We start from the raw sequence: 16,131 nt of genomic DNA on the forward strand, positions 1-16,131 counted from the left end.
GGCTCCTCGCTGCCGCCATCCCACGGCCTGCAATGCCAAGAGGGAACAAGCAGCGCCTCCTGTGTCACCCACCCAATACAGAGGCCGTGTGTAGCAGGAGGGCAGCCGATGGCAGCCAGGAGGGGCTGCCTGCTGCTCCCAGGCTGTTTGCTGCCTGCAGCAAATACCCAGCAGATAGCCCTAGTGGCTCTTGTCTCTCCTTTGTGGCTACACAGCCAGCGATCACAGCCTGTGCTGTGATCCCAAGGAGGGTGAGCTTATAGGAAGGGAGCTAGGAATGATACTTGGAATGCTCTTTCCAAGTGATGCTACTTCCATGTTCAGAATTGACCAGAACTAGCCTGACGTGGCTCTCCATTCACAGTGAATCTAGATGTGTGTGTCTACATACTTCTGCAGTGCCATCACTGATGTCAGTGACTGGGGTACATCAGTGACACCCAGATTAGCTCCTGTCTGAATATTTTTGATGTTATGGTTCCTCCATACTTTCTGAGAGCATGCAAGGTAGCACAAAAACCCTCCAGAGTCTAGAAGAGTTCATCTAGGTTCTGTGCAATATTTATACTCCCTCAGTTTAGACAGCTCAAATGCTGCCATCTACACATTAGAAAATGAGCTTTTGAGTACATGATGTGAAATTCTTGATTGACAGTGCTTTTCATGACAAATGGGTTTCATAAGAAATGCATTTATCATCTGATTTTTTTCATGCCTTGTAAATTTTTTTTCTTTACCAAGAAATTCATTTAAGGCAAATCCAGGTCAATTGATTAACAAGAGAGTCTGTCTGCAACAATGTGCATCTGTATTTGCCTATTTTTATCCTCAAAGTGCATCTGGAAGGCTTTTTTTTATCAACTGTCCCGTCTGGAAATTGCCTTTTCCACACGAGAGCTTAGAAACTGCTGAGTTTGCAAACACATCCATTAGATGACAAATCAATTTCACCTTAGCATCTTTGAACTACAGCCAGTGTGGACCTCTAAAAGAGGAAAGATTCATGATGTTTGGAAAGAACAAAATGCATGAAAGACTCCCCTTTACTGGGAAGGGTAATTCCATGTTACCCTTCCCAATAGCTGGCTAACATGTATGTGCACTCAGCTGCCTCTGTCTAGAATATTTGAAGTCAATGGAAACAGAGGTCAGATGTGAAGGGTCAGGTGTGGCTGTTTCCTGGTCGTTGCTCCGTGGGCATTGAGCCGGGCCCCGCGGGGCTGGGTTGTTCAGGCTTGGCTTGGCGCTGTCACAAGGCAGCTGCAGGTCTTTCCTCAGGGAGTTGCAGAGTGTCCCTGTCCTCAGGGCTGGGGGAAATGAGGACACCGAAAAAAGAGAGGCCCCTGAGGGGTTCCCTCCTGGGCTGGCCAGTGCTGCTGTGGGCGCTGTCTCACAGGGAGCGGGAGCCCTGCAGCCTCAGGAAGCTGCCGCTGGCTGTGGCACCTGTGGCACTTGGGAGCTGGCGCTTGGGAGCAATTGTCAGGTTCAGCCTGGAGCTGTGCCCAGCTGGGGGAGGCTGGGAGCAAGCAAGGAGCCCCAGGATCCAGGCAGCAGGGAAGCCTCTGACCCAGCGGCAGTGTGTGTCACACAGAGCCCTGGCTGGGAGATGGGGCTGCAGGCCGCGCCATGGCGGGTGCCTTGCCCGGGGCTGCAGCGCCCATGGCCGACCCTCTCCCTACAGTGACCCCGCAGACGGCCACTGGTGCCAAGCGCCGAAAGGAGCCACTCCGTGGGCGTGGGCAGAAGGACAGAGCCTCTTCAGACCCACAGCAGTCCTTGCAGGAGGCACTCTCCATGCTGGGCAGCGATGACTGGTAAGAAAGGCCCCGTTCCCTCTGTGTCCCTCTGAGCGTTAAGGTCGGTCAGAAGCGTGTCTTGCTCGTGCCTCGGAGCCCCGAGAGCCCCGAGGGCCAAAGGGCACAGGTGAAACCCCTGCAGAGCAGGGAGAGCATAAAGATTGGAGAGCAGCCTTTTCTTGGCCTTGCTCTGCAGCAGTGCTCCAGCTGCAGCAGGCCCGTGCTGTTTCCTTGCTTTGCCTGCTGCTCCATGGAGCTGTGGCATGAGATGATTTGCTGGCTGAAGGCAAGAAGCAGGATGGCAGCAGCTTTGAGTGTAGAGATTTGGGTGCCTTGGGCCACTGGCCCAGTGGGACTGAGTAAGATTCCTCTGTGCTCCCACTGCTGACAGCAATGGCAGGGACTCCTGCATGTGAGTCCCAGAAGCAGCTCCAGGGAGTTCCTCTTTCGGAGAAATGGACTGAGTTGTGCTTTCAAGTCCATCAGCATGTCATTAGTGGTGAAGCGCTCATGGCAGACGAGAAGGAAAAAGAAATAAAATCCTCTAGGAATCTTGCACTTTTGGAAGTCAACTATTTCCTTCTCACTGCTTCATATGTTTTGTCAATACTGAGATGTTTTGTCAATACTCCCAATGTGTCCCAAAATTATACACAGGCAGAAGGTGGCCCAGAGGTGATAACCCTACAAATATGAGATGATAATGGTTTTCTTTTTGATGGCTTTTTGATTACTCCCTGGTGGATGCTTCATTCACACAGGGCTTAGGCCTGCATTCACACTGGGATAAGCATGAAAAACTGGCCACAATGCATCTCGTTGTGCAGATCCCTTTGCTTTGCCCTTTCTCTTCCGCTTTCTCTTCCCCATTTCTCTTTGGTGCCCTGTGAGGTACAGAGAGCTTCTGCAGGTGTGGGGGGTCCTGATGACACTCAGGGGTGCCCATGGGATGGGTCAGCAGCCCTGTGCTGCAGCCCTGATGCCTCACATACCTTCCTGTGGCTGAGGGCCTGCACAAAGCAAGTGCTGAGAGATGGAGTTGTTTGCACCTTTTAAATAACATGTTGCTGTTGTGGGGGTTGTTTTAGGTAGGAGTGTTGTGGGAAAGCCAGAGTTTCAACAGTTCTTGTCCAGGGATGGAATCTTAATCTTCTGGGACATCCTGCTGCTTTTTTGGGGAATGTGTGAGGTGGAGTGGAGTGGGTGACAGGCAGGCCTAGATTGTGGAGGGGGAACTCAGCTCCAGAGTGGCAGTGCTGACTCTCAGTGCTGAACTGCCTGCTGGGGCTGACAAAGAAGGAAAATGTCCCAGTAGCAGCCTGCTGGGACTGTGTCTCAGGGACAGGTACAGGGAGGTGACAAGAAACAGCAGCATGGCCCAGCCTCACAGCTTCTAGGAAGTAGTGAGAGAGGCACTTCACATGCCAGAGCTTCCAGAAAGGCTGTCTTCTCAAACGGCCACAAATGAAGACTCTGAAAGCCCTCTCTTTGCCTCTTGGATTTGTGTATGCTTTTGACAGCCACAACATCCAGTGGCAGCGTGTTCCATAATTTCATTAAGTGCTCCTTGAAAAGCACCTCCCATTGTTTGACTGAGCTGCCAGCCTGGTCACTTCAGGGGGTGCTGCCTAGTTCTTGGGTAGAGAGGAATATCAATCTTTTTGTTACTTGCCTTTCAGGGAACTGAAGAAGAAGGGACTCTTCAACATCACACGCCTGGCTGAGTCCCATGCAGCAGTCCTGCTTTGTCGACTTCGTGAGATTTGCTTGGCAGTTACCAGCGAGGTGAGAACATTGTTCTGAATTCTTCCCCATACTTCATACGCGGCTTGTAGAGTAGATATGTGCTTGTTCATCTCCATGTGTGCTCAGGGACGGCCTTCATTTCTGGTTTTAGACCTTCTACTTCTAATGTCTGTAGGATCTGTGTGTACGTGCAGCTGTATTTACTGGCAGCTTGGGTATCTGGCACTTGTCAGTGAGGTGCCATTTGAATGCAATGTGCAAATGCAGAAACTGAGACACTAATGATGTTATTTGCCAGAATCCTAATCTCTGCCCAAGCTGTAATTCAACACTGCAAATGAGTCTGTAGACCTGAGCCTGTGTTTTCTGTTTCCTGTCTGAGTGCTTCAACTGCTGGTGTTGCTTTCCGGAACAGGAGCATCTGACACTTTTAGACTTGTGCCTTTATGATTTGAAAGCAGCCCTTGTTTTAATTTTCTAGTGAAAGAGCCTAAAATCAATGTAGTGCCCATTGTAGAATGGTTAAATTTCACACTTAGGTGAAATTTTTTTTAGGCCTGCAGTAAGCAGGTGTGAGGTCAGAAATTGGTGCCAGAGTAAGTGCCTTTCGGTGCTTGTGCTCTCCTGCTCTTAATGTACTTTTACGATCCTCTGGACACAGTGGGATGTGTTGTCATTTCCTGGGACTTGTGTTGAAGGCAAGTGGTTTTCTATTCAAGGTGATAATTATATTTCCCCTCATGATTTCCCCAGGTGACCAACCTCCGGTCCAAGGTGTCCTACTCAGCAATCGTCACAGTGGGAGAGCTCTTTGCAATCTTGAAGAAGGACATGGATTCCCAGGTGGATGAGGTTGCTCCAGTCCTTCTCCAGATGGTCTGGAACTCACCAGAGTTTGTTCAGAAGGCAGCCTCTCAGAGCCTGGGGATCATGGTGGAGAACGTGACTCCTGCACGAGCAATGACTGCTCTCATGGACAAGGGAGTCAAGTAGGTTCTTCTTCATTTAGTGCTATTCTTCACCTTCTAGTGTGTGGGTGAGGGGAGGGATGAGGGGAAGAATGGGAATGCTGGGAGGGAAGGGTCCGGCATCCTGCATCTTCTGTGGACTCAGGTACTCGATTCTCCCATCAACCTCATTTCTTTCCTCTTGCCACCTATTTCTGCCCTCCTGCAGCCCATTGGGTCACAGAATCACAGAACTATACAATATGGGGAGTTGGAAGCAGCCTTTCAGGATCATCAATTCCAGCTTCTGGCCTTGCACAGAACAGCCCAAGGGTCACCCTGTGTGCCTGAGATTGTTGTCCAAATGCTTCTTCAACTCTGTCAGCTTGGTGCTGTGACCAGTGCCCTGGGGAGCCTGTTGCAGGGCCCAAGCACCCTCTGGGTGAAAAACTTTTTCCTGATAGCCAAACTAAAGCTCCTCTGAGTCAGTTTCCTGCTGCTTCCTGGAGTTCTCCCAGTCTGTCAGAGTTTCCTAGATATGGTGAACAGTGGGGAAATGCAAGTGCCTGCAAAGGCTAAGGATAGAGCCTTGTGCTTTTGTGGGAAGAGGGACAATTGCAATTGCAGCTGTGAGCGCTCTTTGATATTTCACAGCACTAACCACAGAGGCCCTGGGGAAAACCACGTTTTCCTCATGATGCCATTAACCTGAGAAATAAGGAGGGTCCTTGCTGGGGTGTGGAGCACATGGGGGAGAATGTGCTGGGTGTGGCACAGCCTGCACAGCAGGTGCAGCTCCTGCCAAAAGGAGCCTTGTGTGACTGAGCTGGCCTTAGAGCTCTGCTTTCTATTCAACATGAAGTTTCCTGTTAGCCTTGAGATGATGAATCACTTCACAGGCCCCTTCACAGGCCGAGTGCCATGGGACAGCTGAAGCAAATGCTGCCCTAAGTGTTGGTGCCTGATAGTTCCCAAGAGACAATCTCTAGATCAGGACAACCTGGCTAAACTGAACTGCCCCCCTTTCCTTAGCTTTGCAATAGGGTAAAGCACTCAGATGTATCTGTTGCCAAGCCTCACAGAAGAAAGAGGCTGTATTGCTGGATATTCCGCAACTTCACGCCCCGCAGCGTGTTTTCCCTGCATTTGTTTTATCCCAGAGGTCTGCAGATGTGGGAAGAAATGGGTGGAAAGAGCCTCATCCTGCTGCAGCTCTGTGTAGTGGGTGCCCTCTGATGGGTCTGCATGAATTTTCCTTAATTTCTAAATAATTCATATGCGATCTATTACTTTAATCTTTCTTTGAGTAAATTTTGGGAAAGAAATGGAATATCAGATAGTGCAGGGAGACGGAATTCCTCCCTCTTCCACGCAGGCAGTCCTTCTGTACAATGCTAACTTTGTGTTTATCTGAGGACAGAACCTTCTGCAGGTGCCTGAAGCTGCAGGGAGAGCCCAGGCTCCTTCCCCCAGCAAGGCCAGGGAGCACGCTCTGGCCAAGGCCTGTGCTGCTGCTGCTGCTCCTTGTACCTGTGCCCCAGGGTTTGTTCTCTCCTTCCCAGGAGCCGCTACGTCCAGGTGCGGAAGTGCGCGGCCGAACTCCTCCTGTCCTTGATGGAGAAAATGGGAGTCACCAAGCTCGCAGGCACCCCCAGGGCTGAGAGGCTGGCACACGTGGCAGGGACACTGGCTCAGGACTGTCACAAGGACACAAGGTAATGATCTTCCTTTCACCTCCAAAACCAGGAAAACTGTTTTGTCTTTGGCTTTAAAGGTAAAACTACAAAAGAGTGGAAACTCAAGGAAATAATACGTGACCTCACTGTGTGGATGAGGGTCACAGAACCGTGGAATATGCTGCGTTGGATTGGACTTATCGGGGTCATCCAGTCCAGCTCCTGGCCATGTGCAGGGCACTCCAAGGGTCACTCCATGTGCCTGAGAGCATTGTCCAAACGCTTCTTGAGCGCTGTCAGGCTTGGTGCTGTGACCGCTGCTCTGGGTTGCCTGGGGAAATGACTGTAGTGTGAAACCTGAGGTTGGCCAGCAAGAAGGAGCATTGCCAACTTCCTGTGACTTGAAGTATTCTTTACTAAGTTCAAAAGAGCTCACATTAGCCAGTACAAGAGTTTATTATGGCCTTAGGTATACAACACAAAGCCAAAGTGTTCGCTAATGTTTATCACTGAAGGATCCCAAACATCTGTTTCTGGGAAAGTCATGAAGACTTTCCTAGAAATAGTTCAGGGGTTTTTAGCCAATGTATTCATTCTTCCTAAACCCCTTCTGCAGATTTCTACAATGCTGTTACGTGGGGCACACTGTCCTCCAAATTTCTTCTTGAAGAAAACTGTGGTTTCCCAGTGACAAAATCAACCCAAACCACCAAAATCCCCTTACTTTGATGAAGTTCCCATTAATAGTTGCCAAGAACACCAGAACAACTAGCTGACCCTGTGCATACATATAGTATAGAATAATCAACAGGATGCAGGAGGTGTTTTGTCCTGGCTTCTCTGCCAGTTAAAGAAAGGCAAATTATTGTGCAGTGGCAGCAGGACACTGCTAATAGACTCTGTCAACAAAGCAGATGTGTTTTGCTTGATCCCTGGGAACACCCACAGTTTCAGAGTGAATGGTGTTTTCCTGTGGCCCCACATTCTCCTCTTGCTTCTTGTGTTCAGCTGACAACACTGTGCAGTGTCAAGTGGAGGTAAATCTCCCTCTTTGCTGAGTAGGTTGTGCCTTCTCATGCAAGGATTGCACCTGATGAGTTTAAGGTACCAGCCCCTTCTGTTAACACTCTTCCTTGGTTCACCGTTCTTTTGTTTCCTTCCTGCCTCCCTCTCTCCCTTCCTCCCTTCCTTTCTGCCATTCTTCCTTCCATCCTTCCTCAGGCATTATGGCCAGGAGATGGTGAAGATGTTGCTGAGTCATCAAAAATTTAAAATGCTCCTGGAACAATCTCTTTCCACGCATGACCTGGAAGATATCCTGACAAGAATTAAGAAGAAAGTAAGTGCTTGGCAGAAGAAATGCCTCCTTTGTCCAAGTATTACCACTGCTAATACGAGACCAAACATACCAAATCTGTCTTTATCTCATTCCTCTTCTGCTGAATCACTTTCCTCCTGGGAATGAGCTGTTAATCCTCAGCCTGTTCATCTGCAGGCCACAAAGGAACTGCTATTATTAGGGGAAAAGTGGGGTTTTGAAGATTTTGAATATCAGTCACAAAGAGGAAAGGGAAAGAGGAGAACATGGGTTTACATTTAGGCGTAAGCCCCCACCACGCTCTCCCTACTGACTGCCCCCAGTCAAGCAATTAAGTGAGAACAGAAGATACCAAAGTCTGAAGATAACAGAGTCTTTGCAAAAGTGACTGCAAGTAACACTGCCAAGAAAATTTCCAAATATACAAAAGATGTCCAAGTCAGTCCTAGTTACTACAATTTCTCTCTGTCTTTTGGGAATATTGCCCTGCTGTCAAGCCCTGTGGAGCTGGAAGAAGCTTGGGGAGTGTGCCTTTGTGCAGGAGCAGGGAGAGTGAGCATTGAACCAAATCAACTTCCAACACAATGGGCCAACCCCCAGAGTCCCATTTTTTCTGCTGCTTCCTTTAAGACCACTCATTGCCTATCAGTTTGCATTGCTCCCATTTATGCTCAAGACTAGTGAATTTGGGAATTTAGACGGCTGCTCGGTGTGCTAGCGCCCATAACCTGCCTTGGGCTATTGAAAACAAAGAGTTGGTGCCAATGAATCTCTGGTCTGTTTATTTCTGTAAGTTAGGAAGTGTTTCCCTAAGCCTTGGTACTACATTGATCCAGGTTCTAACTTGTGTTTTAAAGAGGGAATTTCCTATTTATATTCTGAAGATTCACAGGGTTTCTCTATGTCTTTGTAGGGGATGGAAAAGCAGAAGGGTGAACGCCCATCTGTCAAGGAGCCGGTGGAGAAGAGGAACGATGGCTCGAAGGAGCCCCAGGCCACAGTGCCCTCTAGCAAACGGTACTGAGCACTTTTGTCAGATGTGACAAAGCACATGACAAGCTCTGCACGCCTCTTCCACAGAAAAATCTTTCTGCTGGAGATGACCAGTGCAAGAGATTGTTTCCTTTTCCTACAAATGCTCTAGGATAAAAAACGTCTCCTTCTGCATTGTGTTGAACACAACTTCTCTGGAGGGCTTTCCACAAAAATTGGGTGACAAACAGACACCCATTGGTTGCAGCTCAGCCGATCCAGTGCAGTGGCAAGGGCAGTGCTGTGCAGGCTAGGAGAGGGCAGTTTCTGCTGTCTGCCTTGAGACAAGTAAATTCAACCAGGTTTTTTTTTCATCCAAGTGGAATGATAAATAAAACACCCTTTTTAGATGGGTGTTTTAATGAGAAGTCCCAGTCTAGAAGCAACATGCCATTCCCCAAACAAGCAGTTCCCATCCATGTGGTTTGGCCTGGCTGAATCATGGCTTTCTTACCCTCAAACAGTGCCAAGTTTGAGTAGTAAGGAGCAAGGCAATTCCTGAGCCATTTTGGTCAACAGGTGTCTCAATGTGGACTTTTGTCTTGGTATTCCTTTCCTTCATAGCGTTTGCTTGATGGACAGCATGTTTGGTTTATTTCCCCCTGTGCTGCAATCAGCATTGAAGACAGGAATTTGGTCCTTGCTGTCTCTTCATGCCACTGGCAGAGCTACTTGCTCCTCTGATAAGAGAGGGAATTTCTTGAGCTCTGTCCTGCTCAGCGGTGGCAGGAAAGTGACCACATGCCTCAGTAGCATGGCTAGCATCTTCCCGTGCTCATGGAAGAGACAGGTTGATCCAAGGGGATTATTCCCAGAGAATTTGTTAAGTTGTGCATCTAGTCTCTAGGTGTGAGGGTAATTCTTGGAGGTCTGGCTTCTGTTTCTATCTCTGTTACTGATTTTCTGGATCCTTCAGATATGCCCCTGTTCACCTGTTCAGATGCATCTGAGCTACTTTTCCAGATTCTCATGCCTGGTTGTAGAGACACTTCTCCAGAGTGATGAGTTTCCTTACTATAAGACACACACGTGCCATATGAGGAGGCATTTAAACTTGGAAGTAGTGTCTCCCTTTCCCCACAAAGCAATGTGACCTGCGTGCCTTGGAAGGCATCTGAAGATAGATCAGGTGCATCTCATCCTTGGTTTTCCTGAGGGAGCAGTGATGAGAATGCCACTTGCAGATTGTCTCCCGTAATGATTGTCACGAGGTCCGCGTTGTTCTTCAGAGCTTCATGATTTTCTAGCTGGAAATCACATTGTTAGGAAAACTTGTCAGGATGTTTGGCTCACAATTAACTGAAGGTATTATCAGCAACAGGTCCTAATTTGGTTTTGTTTTCCAGGGTGAAATCTACCTCTGATGGACACCTCCTACACCATGCAAAAGCCCAGGTCACATTACCAGCAGCTGTGGAAGGAAGGGAGTCACTCCAGAAGCTTTACCATCTCCTGGAAGCCAAGGGGTTTCAGACACGGATGGAAGGAGTGGCACTCCTCCTAGACCTGTCCAAAACCAGCCCCCAGCTCATCTCCACTAACATTGTCCAAGTATGTAGGGCATCTTCATTGCTCTTTTCCTTTTGCTCCTTTCCCAAGCCTGGAGAAGTAAACTTAATTCAGTGTGTCTTGGCACTACACCCTGGTTGTTTGGGACAGGCTGGTTCCCTCTTACCCAGACAAATTTAATTCTGGTCCAGGCTGCAGGACAAGTTATTTCAGTCTAGTTGTATAGGTCTGGCAGGTGCCTATTGCTGCTGTTCATCAGAGATGATGGCGGAATTTTCTGCTGGTGTAACTGCTGCTGTCTCCTACTGCTAGCTGGGTGAAGTGAAGGGAAAACCAGCCCTTGAAAGCATGGCAATTATTCTCCAGACCAAAGATGGGTTTTCCTGGGGAAGAGAAGTATCAGGCTGGGTTGGTTTAAACCCAGTTATTTTTAAAAGGATACTTCCGTAAACTCCATTTTGTCTTGCACAAGCACAACTCTGGCTACTCATTTCCATCCTCATCCCTATTCCTCTTGGTAAAGATGGTGCTCACCCTTCTTGGGGGGACCTTTTTTCTCTTTGGAAAAGGAGGAAAACAGCTAAGAAGGGATCTCTGCCTTCTCCTCCCAGCAGCTGCTTTTTCCCTTTTTCCAGAAAATGGTGCCTGATGATGTGGCTGTCAAGGGACTGAACCTGCTCTAATGAGAGCTGTAGAGCACATTCCATTTCAGAAGTCCACCTGTTAGTTAGAGAAATGGTCTGGATCCTGGAAGAGTTGATCCGAGTCCTGCACTTCACCAGACACAGGTTCTGAGACAGACAAAATAAAACTTAGATCTCCTCCAGCCACAGTCTTGATAAAATCATAACTGCCCTCAGTACTTGAGGCAACTGTATAGAAAAATGGGCATGGTAAATATCTGCTTCCATACTTGTAAAGCAAAGGTAGCCTTTTGCAGTAATAAATGGAATTGATTTAATGATTTATAGATGGAGAGAAATACCATAGGAACTTTTCTGGCCCCAGCCAAACCTCTTAAAAACAGATGAAAATCTCTCCAGCAGCATCAGGTTGTGCAACCATTCCAGTGAGTGGCCCACAGGAAAACAGTGAAATTGTGCAAGCAAGGGCTGACCTGACAGAAAGGACCACTTTCATCTTTTATATTGCTGAGTGCTCATTTCTACATCCCCTCTTCAAACAAGGTCATTTTAATCCAGCTTTCATGTTGTTTGTTCTCTCCACAGATTTTTGATTATTTTGTCCTGAGAATAAATGACACCCACAAGAGAGTGAAGGAAAAGGCGCTGGACGTGCTGGCAGAAATCATTGGACTCCTGAAAGATGCCCTGAAGCCGGTGATGACCCCTTTGGTTGAAGGGATAACAAAGAACCTGAACTCAAAGGATCCTGGGGTTCATGCCGCAGCTGTGAAGGCACTGGACAAATCCGTTGCTCATTTAGGTAAGGCTGAGCCCTGGCATGGACTCTCCTCAGCCGTGTCTCTGTCTGTCCCACACGAGAGAGCGCTGAGTGCCTTGGGAGCTGTTGTTGTCTGTGGAACGCTCCAGCTGACACCCACCAGGAGCTGTGCAGGTGCAGTCCTTATGCACCATCCCCAACAGGCTGGAATGTGCAGCAGCATTTCCCAACAGTCCCAGGCTCCCTTGGCTCTGTGCTGCTTGTCTGAAGAGCAAGTCCTGGACTCCAGCTTTGCTACAATTCAGAGGCAAAGGAGATTTGGAGTTTGCTTGGGCCCTGTCTGACTTCCCAAATGACCAGCTTTGCTGCTGGCATGAAGGGACACCGGCCCATCAGAGCTTCTGCAGAGCAGCCACCTGGAAGGCTCTACATTAGAGGCATTAGCTGCCTATTTCCCACCTTTCTTCTTTGTCTTCTTTTTCCAAAGAGGAACTGATGATTCACCAAGTTCATTTCTTTAGAACAAACAGGTCTAAATCCAGCTGTCAACGATGCCTTGTTCCACATGTTGTTTTGCATGGGGCAAGATGGCAACAGCATATACCTGCCTAGGCAAGGGCTGCTGTAAATTCCTTTGCCACAGAGATTTATGTCAGCTCTGAAAATGCCTGAAAAATGGAGTGTTGAAGAGGCAGGTCTTCAAGGGGAGTTTCCACTTTCTCCACTTCAGCTGCTCTGTGAACTCACAAACTGCCTGAGTCAGTGCCTTTCTGTGTCCCAATATGGGCTTCTTCCCTTTTGCTCTGGGATGCAAAACTTTTTCACTGCTTCCATGTGACTGAACTGTTGAGGTCCCTGATGTGAAATGTTTTAACATAGCTCCTGGTACAGCAGACAACTTTGGATTCACAAATGTGAAAGGAGAGCTTTTCTTTTGGAATTTAAAACTCTGCCAAGTTGGCTGGAAGGAAAGACAAAAAGGAATCAAAAATCAGCAGAAGTTGATTTTATTGTATAAAATGGGGTTGCCCCTGCTCTTTCCCTCCTCCTCACTCTCCTTTCTGCTATGACCTCACACAAGTGAGCAGAAACGTGTGTTTCACTTGTAGATGAAGTGTCACTGATGAAAGAGCTCAGCAACCAATGGAGCAAACTGAGTGGCCAAGCCCTGCTGGATGTCACACAGCGTATCACAGGTATGGCCTCCCCTTCTAAGCCAACAAGTCTCCGGGGGAGTATTTACAGGGAATGCCTGTGAACAGACAGCAGAGTAGCTCCTCCAAATCAGGAGGTGCTGAGCTTGTCCCTCCTGCCCAATAGCCAAGGCAGGTGTAGTTGGCAGGCATTCCCTGGCTGCTGCAGAGCTGTGCAGCATCTGAGAAGGGGGCAGAGCTCGGCCTGGGGGCTGAGCTCTCACTGGGGCATCTCAGAACCCACCTGCAGGAGAAGGAGGGCCTAAAAAATACCCCAGCTGGCTCCTCTCTTGGAAGCCCAGGGACATCTGTGATCCTTAAGGGAAATTGGTGACACACCCTGTTTCAGGGAATCTCTTTTGTTCTCACAGAATCCTTGTTTTTCTCCTGGAAAGTTTTGAGGCTGAACCGTGCAGAGCCTAGGGGTCACAGCTTAGGTCAAAACTCAACACTGCTCTTAGAGGCACAGATTTAGTGCAAGGCAGGCTTTGGGGGCACAGGGGGGCAGAAGCTGCAGAGTGCTGGGGGCTCCATGCCTCTGCTGTCCAAGTGGCACTGGACTGAGCAGTTCAGGGTGTGCAAACAGTGTCTTCCTGTGTCTGCGCTGTCCAAAATGCTACAAATGCAGCTGATAATTGATTCCTCAGAGGAGCTTGCTATGTCAGCAGTAGCCAAGGGATGGAAAAATTATAATCTCAATAGATAGTAGAGAAGACAACTGATAGCCTTGCATGAACTGGGGCTAAATCCACTGCTAATTATGCCAACATCTTTAAATGCAAGGTGTAATACACTTGGTGTCTTCATCGGGAATCTCAAAAGGGCATGTTCAGTGATTAGGATGTCAAAGGCCCTTTAAAGAGCATTTAATAAAGTAGATCTCCAGCCATAGGGAATTTAGTTTTGCAGACATTTTGATCTCTTTTTCAAAGAAAGGAATTAAGCATAAATTAGGACTACTTTAGAAAGAGCAGACGTTCTCTCTGAGATTTAGTAGGAACAGACAGCTTGCTCCTCATGTTCAGTAGTCACCAATGTCTTTAATGACATTTCAACTCAAATGAGCTCCCAATATAAAATGGGTACCATAACCCTTTTTCTGCTTAGCAGAATTGGTTTTGAGTACTTTCAGGAGATGTTTCAGTGTTGAATTGTTACATTAAGGTGCTGGTGGATTAACAGCATAGAGAAAATGAAGTCTCTTCCACCACAGAATAATAAATGGCTACTGCATAACATTTTGCATGATCAGAAAATAAGAATGGACTCCAGAGCGTATTTCAGCTTTTGATCTCTCAGCCAGATTTGCCATGCAAGAAGCCTGTTGGTAGTCATTTTTTGTCTGTGTTTGATATAGTTCAGAAAATGAGCAGAGAGCAGATTTCAGAGACAATGATGTTAGGAAGCAATTGTGTTTTGGTTAAATTTCAGTCCCCTGTGTATTATTCTTCTCTCTCTATTACCCCTATTTCAGTGGACATTATAAGGAAAAATGCTATTAACATTGAGAGGGGAAATGCCATACAAATGTGGAGATGCTCAAATGCCGGGGCAATGGGGTCTGGGTAATTCTCTAAGGCACCCTGAGGTTTGCAACAGCTCTTTGCTGGAAGCCACAAAAGCATTCTGCCAAAGACACCAGCTAGCCACTGATGTTTCTCATCCAGCTGTCAAGCAGCAGCCATCTCTGGTGGGCTGGAGTTTTGAAGTGTGTTCTAATACTGCCCTTTGCTGCGTGCCACAGAGCAAAGGGAAGAGCCAGATGAGACTTTTGGCCCTTGGCATCAAAGTTACAAAGATGGAATCATCCCTTTTATTAGAAATCTCTCCGTTGCCTCTCTAGGGTGCATTTCCAAATCTTCCGTGTGGGTTTAGACAACTTCTTAATGGAAAAAAAAAAAAGGAAGTTTGACATTTCAGTCATTGTTCATGCAGAAACAGATTGTGAAATGATTTAGTAAAGGTACAAAGTCTGCCACAGGTACAAAGCTCTGGCTGGAGAAATTGCTCCTGAGGGGTTGGTGGTTCTGTTTCAAGCATGATCAGCTGCAATGCCCATTTCTGGGCCATGGGGCTCTGTGTGCTATTTCACTGATCTTGGCCAGAGAGGCTTCCAAGAAGCAAACCCAGAGGTAGATCCTTGTTTGCATTGAGGCTGGTGGGTAAGGAGCTGTGTCTCTGTCCCGGCAGTGCTGGTGGAATGGGTCCATGCCAGGAGCCCTGAAGTGGTGCAGCGCTACGCCCTGCCCGTGCTCTGGTGCTGCCTGGAGAACAAGGCGCTGCCTGTGCGAAGCGCCAACGTCTGCGCTGTGGTCACCAAGCTTGCCTGTGCCCTCTGCCAGGTGATGGGCACCCAGATGATTAAGTGTGCTGAGAGCAAGCCTCCACACGTGCAGGAAAACCTCTCCAGCCTTTTGGGCTGGTGAAGGTTTGATGTTCTCCAGAAAGCTGACCAAGTGCTGAGTTGGACACCTCCGGATGGGACTTTTTAGCTGTGCCAAAAATAACAAAACACTAAGGAAGGGCGTGCATCTGCCCCCGCTCTCTCCATCGCCCTTCCTAGTCATGGCGTGGGGGGCCTGAAGCAACTCCAGGCTGAGGACAAAGTGAAGACCAAGCATGGATCAGCCTCACAAAGAGGTAAGGTGGGAGCTGGGCCGCTCTCTGGTGGGAGGAAGGGTCTTGTGGCAGCCCAGAGAGGCTGTGCGCATTGCCAGGGAACAGCTGTGCCCTGCACGTGCCCCCTGCAAGGAGCTGTGCTGCTGCCAGTGCCCCGTGGAGCTGCAGGGCTGCTGAGCTGTGGGGCAGGGAGAGGAGCAGGAGGCTGCATGTGCAGCTGAGCCTTTCCTGGAGAGCACAGGGCTCTGGGCTCCCTGCTGTCCCAGAGCAGCCCAGAGGCCGGGCTGTTCCTGTGCTAGCTCTGGGGAAGTGGGGCAGGGTATCGCCCTGGCCTGCCTCAAGTGTCTGCCAGCAGGGGCATGTTTCCCTGTTCAACTATTGAAAAGTTTCCAGGAAATGTATCCCATGAAACATGTACCTTTAGCTACTTTAGGTTTGCATTGCAGCCTCTGTTACACTTTGTGTTTCCACCTTGCAGGCCTGACGGGCTACACTCTTACCAAGAAGTTTTCTCTGCACACTTCCCATTGTCTCTCCACCACGAAGTCCTTGCCTCCTGTCCAGAAGCGCCCTCATTCCTCCAAGCACAGGAAGAAGTTGGCACCTGCTAGAAGACTGTTGGAAGATTAGGATTTATATGTTAGGCTTTATAGTTGCAGATGTTACATATGTTCAGAACTTTAGATGTAGTTTTGAATAACTGTCTTTTCATTGTATCTTGAAATTTTGATTACTTATTTTTAGTTGTATATTTTTTGATGATTTTAAAAAGTTAAATAAATGTGGCATTCACATTCTCTGAACAGAGAGAGAATTCTCTCTCAGAGGATTTTTCCTGGAGAAGTACAGAGAGAAGAAGAGGAAACATTTTTTAACTCTGCTTGCTGCTCC

At 48.2% G+C, this 16,131-nt stretch overlaps 1 protein-coding gene across 1 annotated transcript; it reads left to right on the forward strand.

Moving 5' to 3' along the window:
• The first annotated feature begins 1,626 nt into the window (after positions 1–1,626).
• Positions 1,627–15,870, forward strand: LOC129133668 (TOG array regulator of axonemal microtubules protein 2-like). Its single transcript, XM_077172158.1, has 12 exons — positions 1,627–1,814; positions 3,476–3,581; positions 4,296–4,531; positions 6,052–6,204; positions 7,387–7,504; positions 8,397–8,500; positions 9,862–10,066; positions 11,254–11,470; positions 12,538–12,624; positions 14,812–15,043; positions 15,185–15,261; positions 15,719–15,870. The coding sequence occupies exons 1-12, from the start codon at positions 1,627–1,629 to the stop codon at positions 15,868–15,870; spliced, it is 1,875 nt and encodes a 624-aa protein (XP_077028273.1).
• The last annotated feature ends 261 nt before the right edge of the window (positions 15,871–16,131 follow it).

This window comes from Agelaius phoeniceus, chromosome Z (genome assembly GCF_051311805.1).
Source record: "Agelaius phoeniceus isolate bAgePho1 chromosome Z, bAgePho1.hap1, whole genome shotgun sequence".
NCBI lineage: Eukaryota > Metazoa > Chordata > Aves > Passeriformes > Icteridae > Agelaius > Agelaius phoeniceus.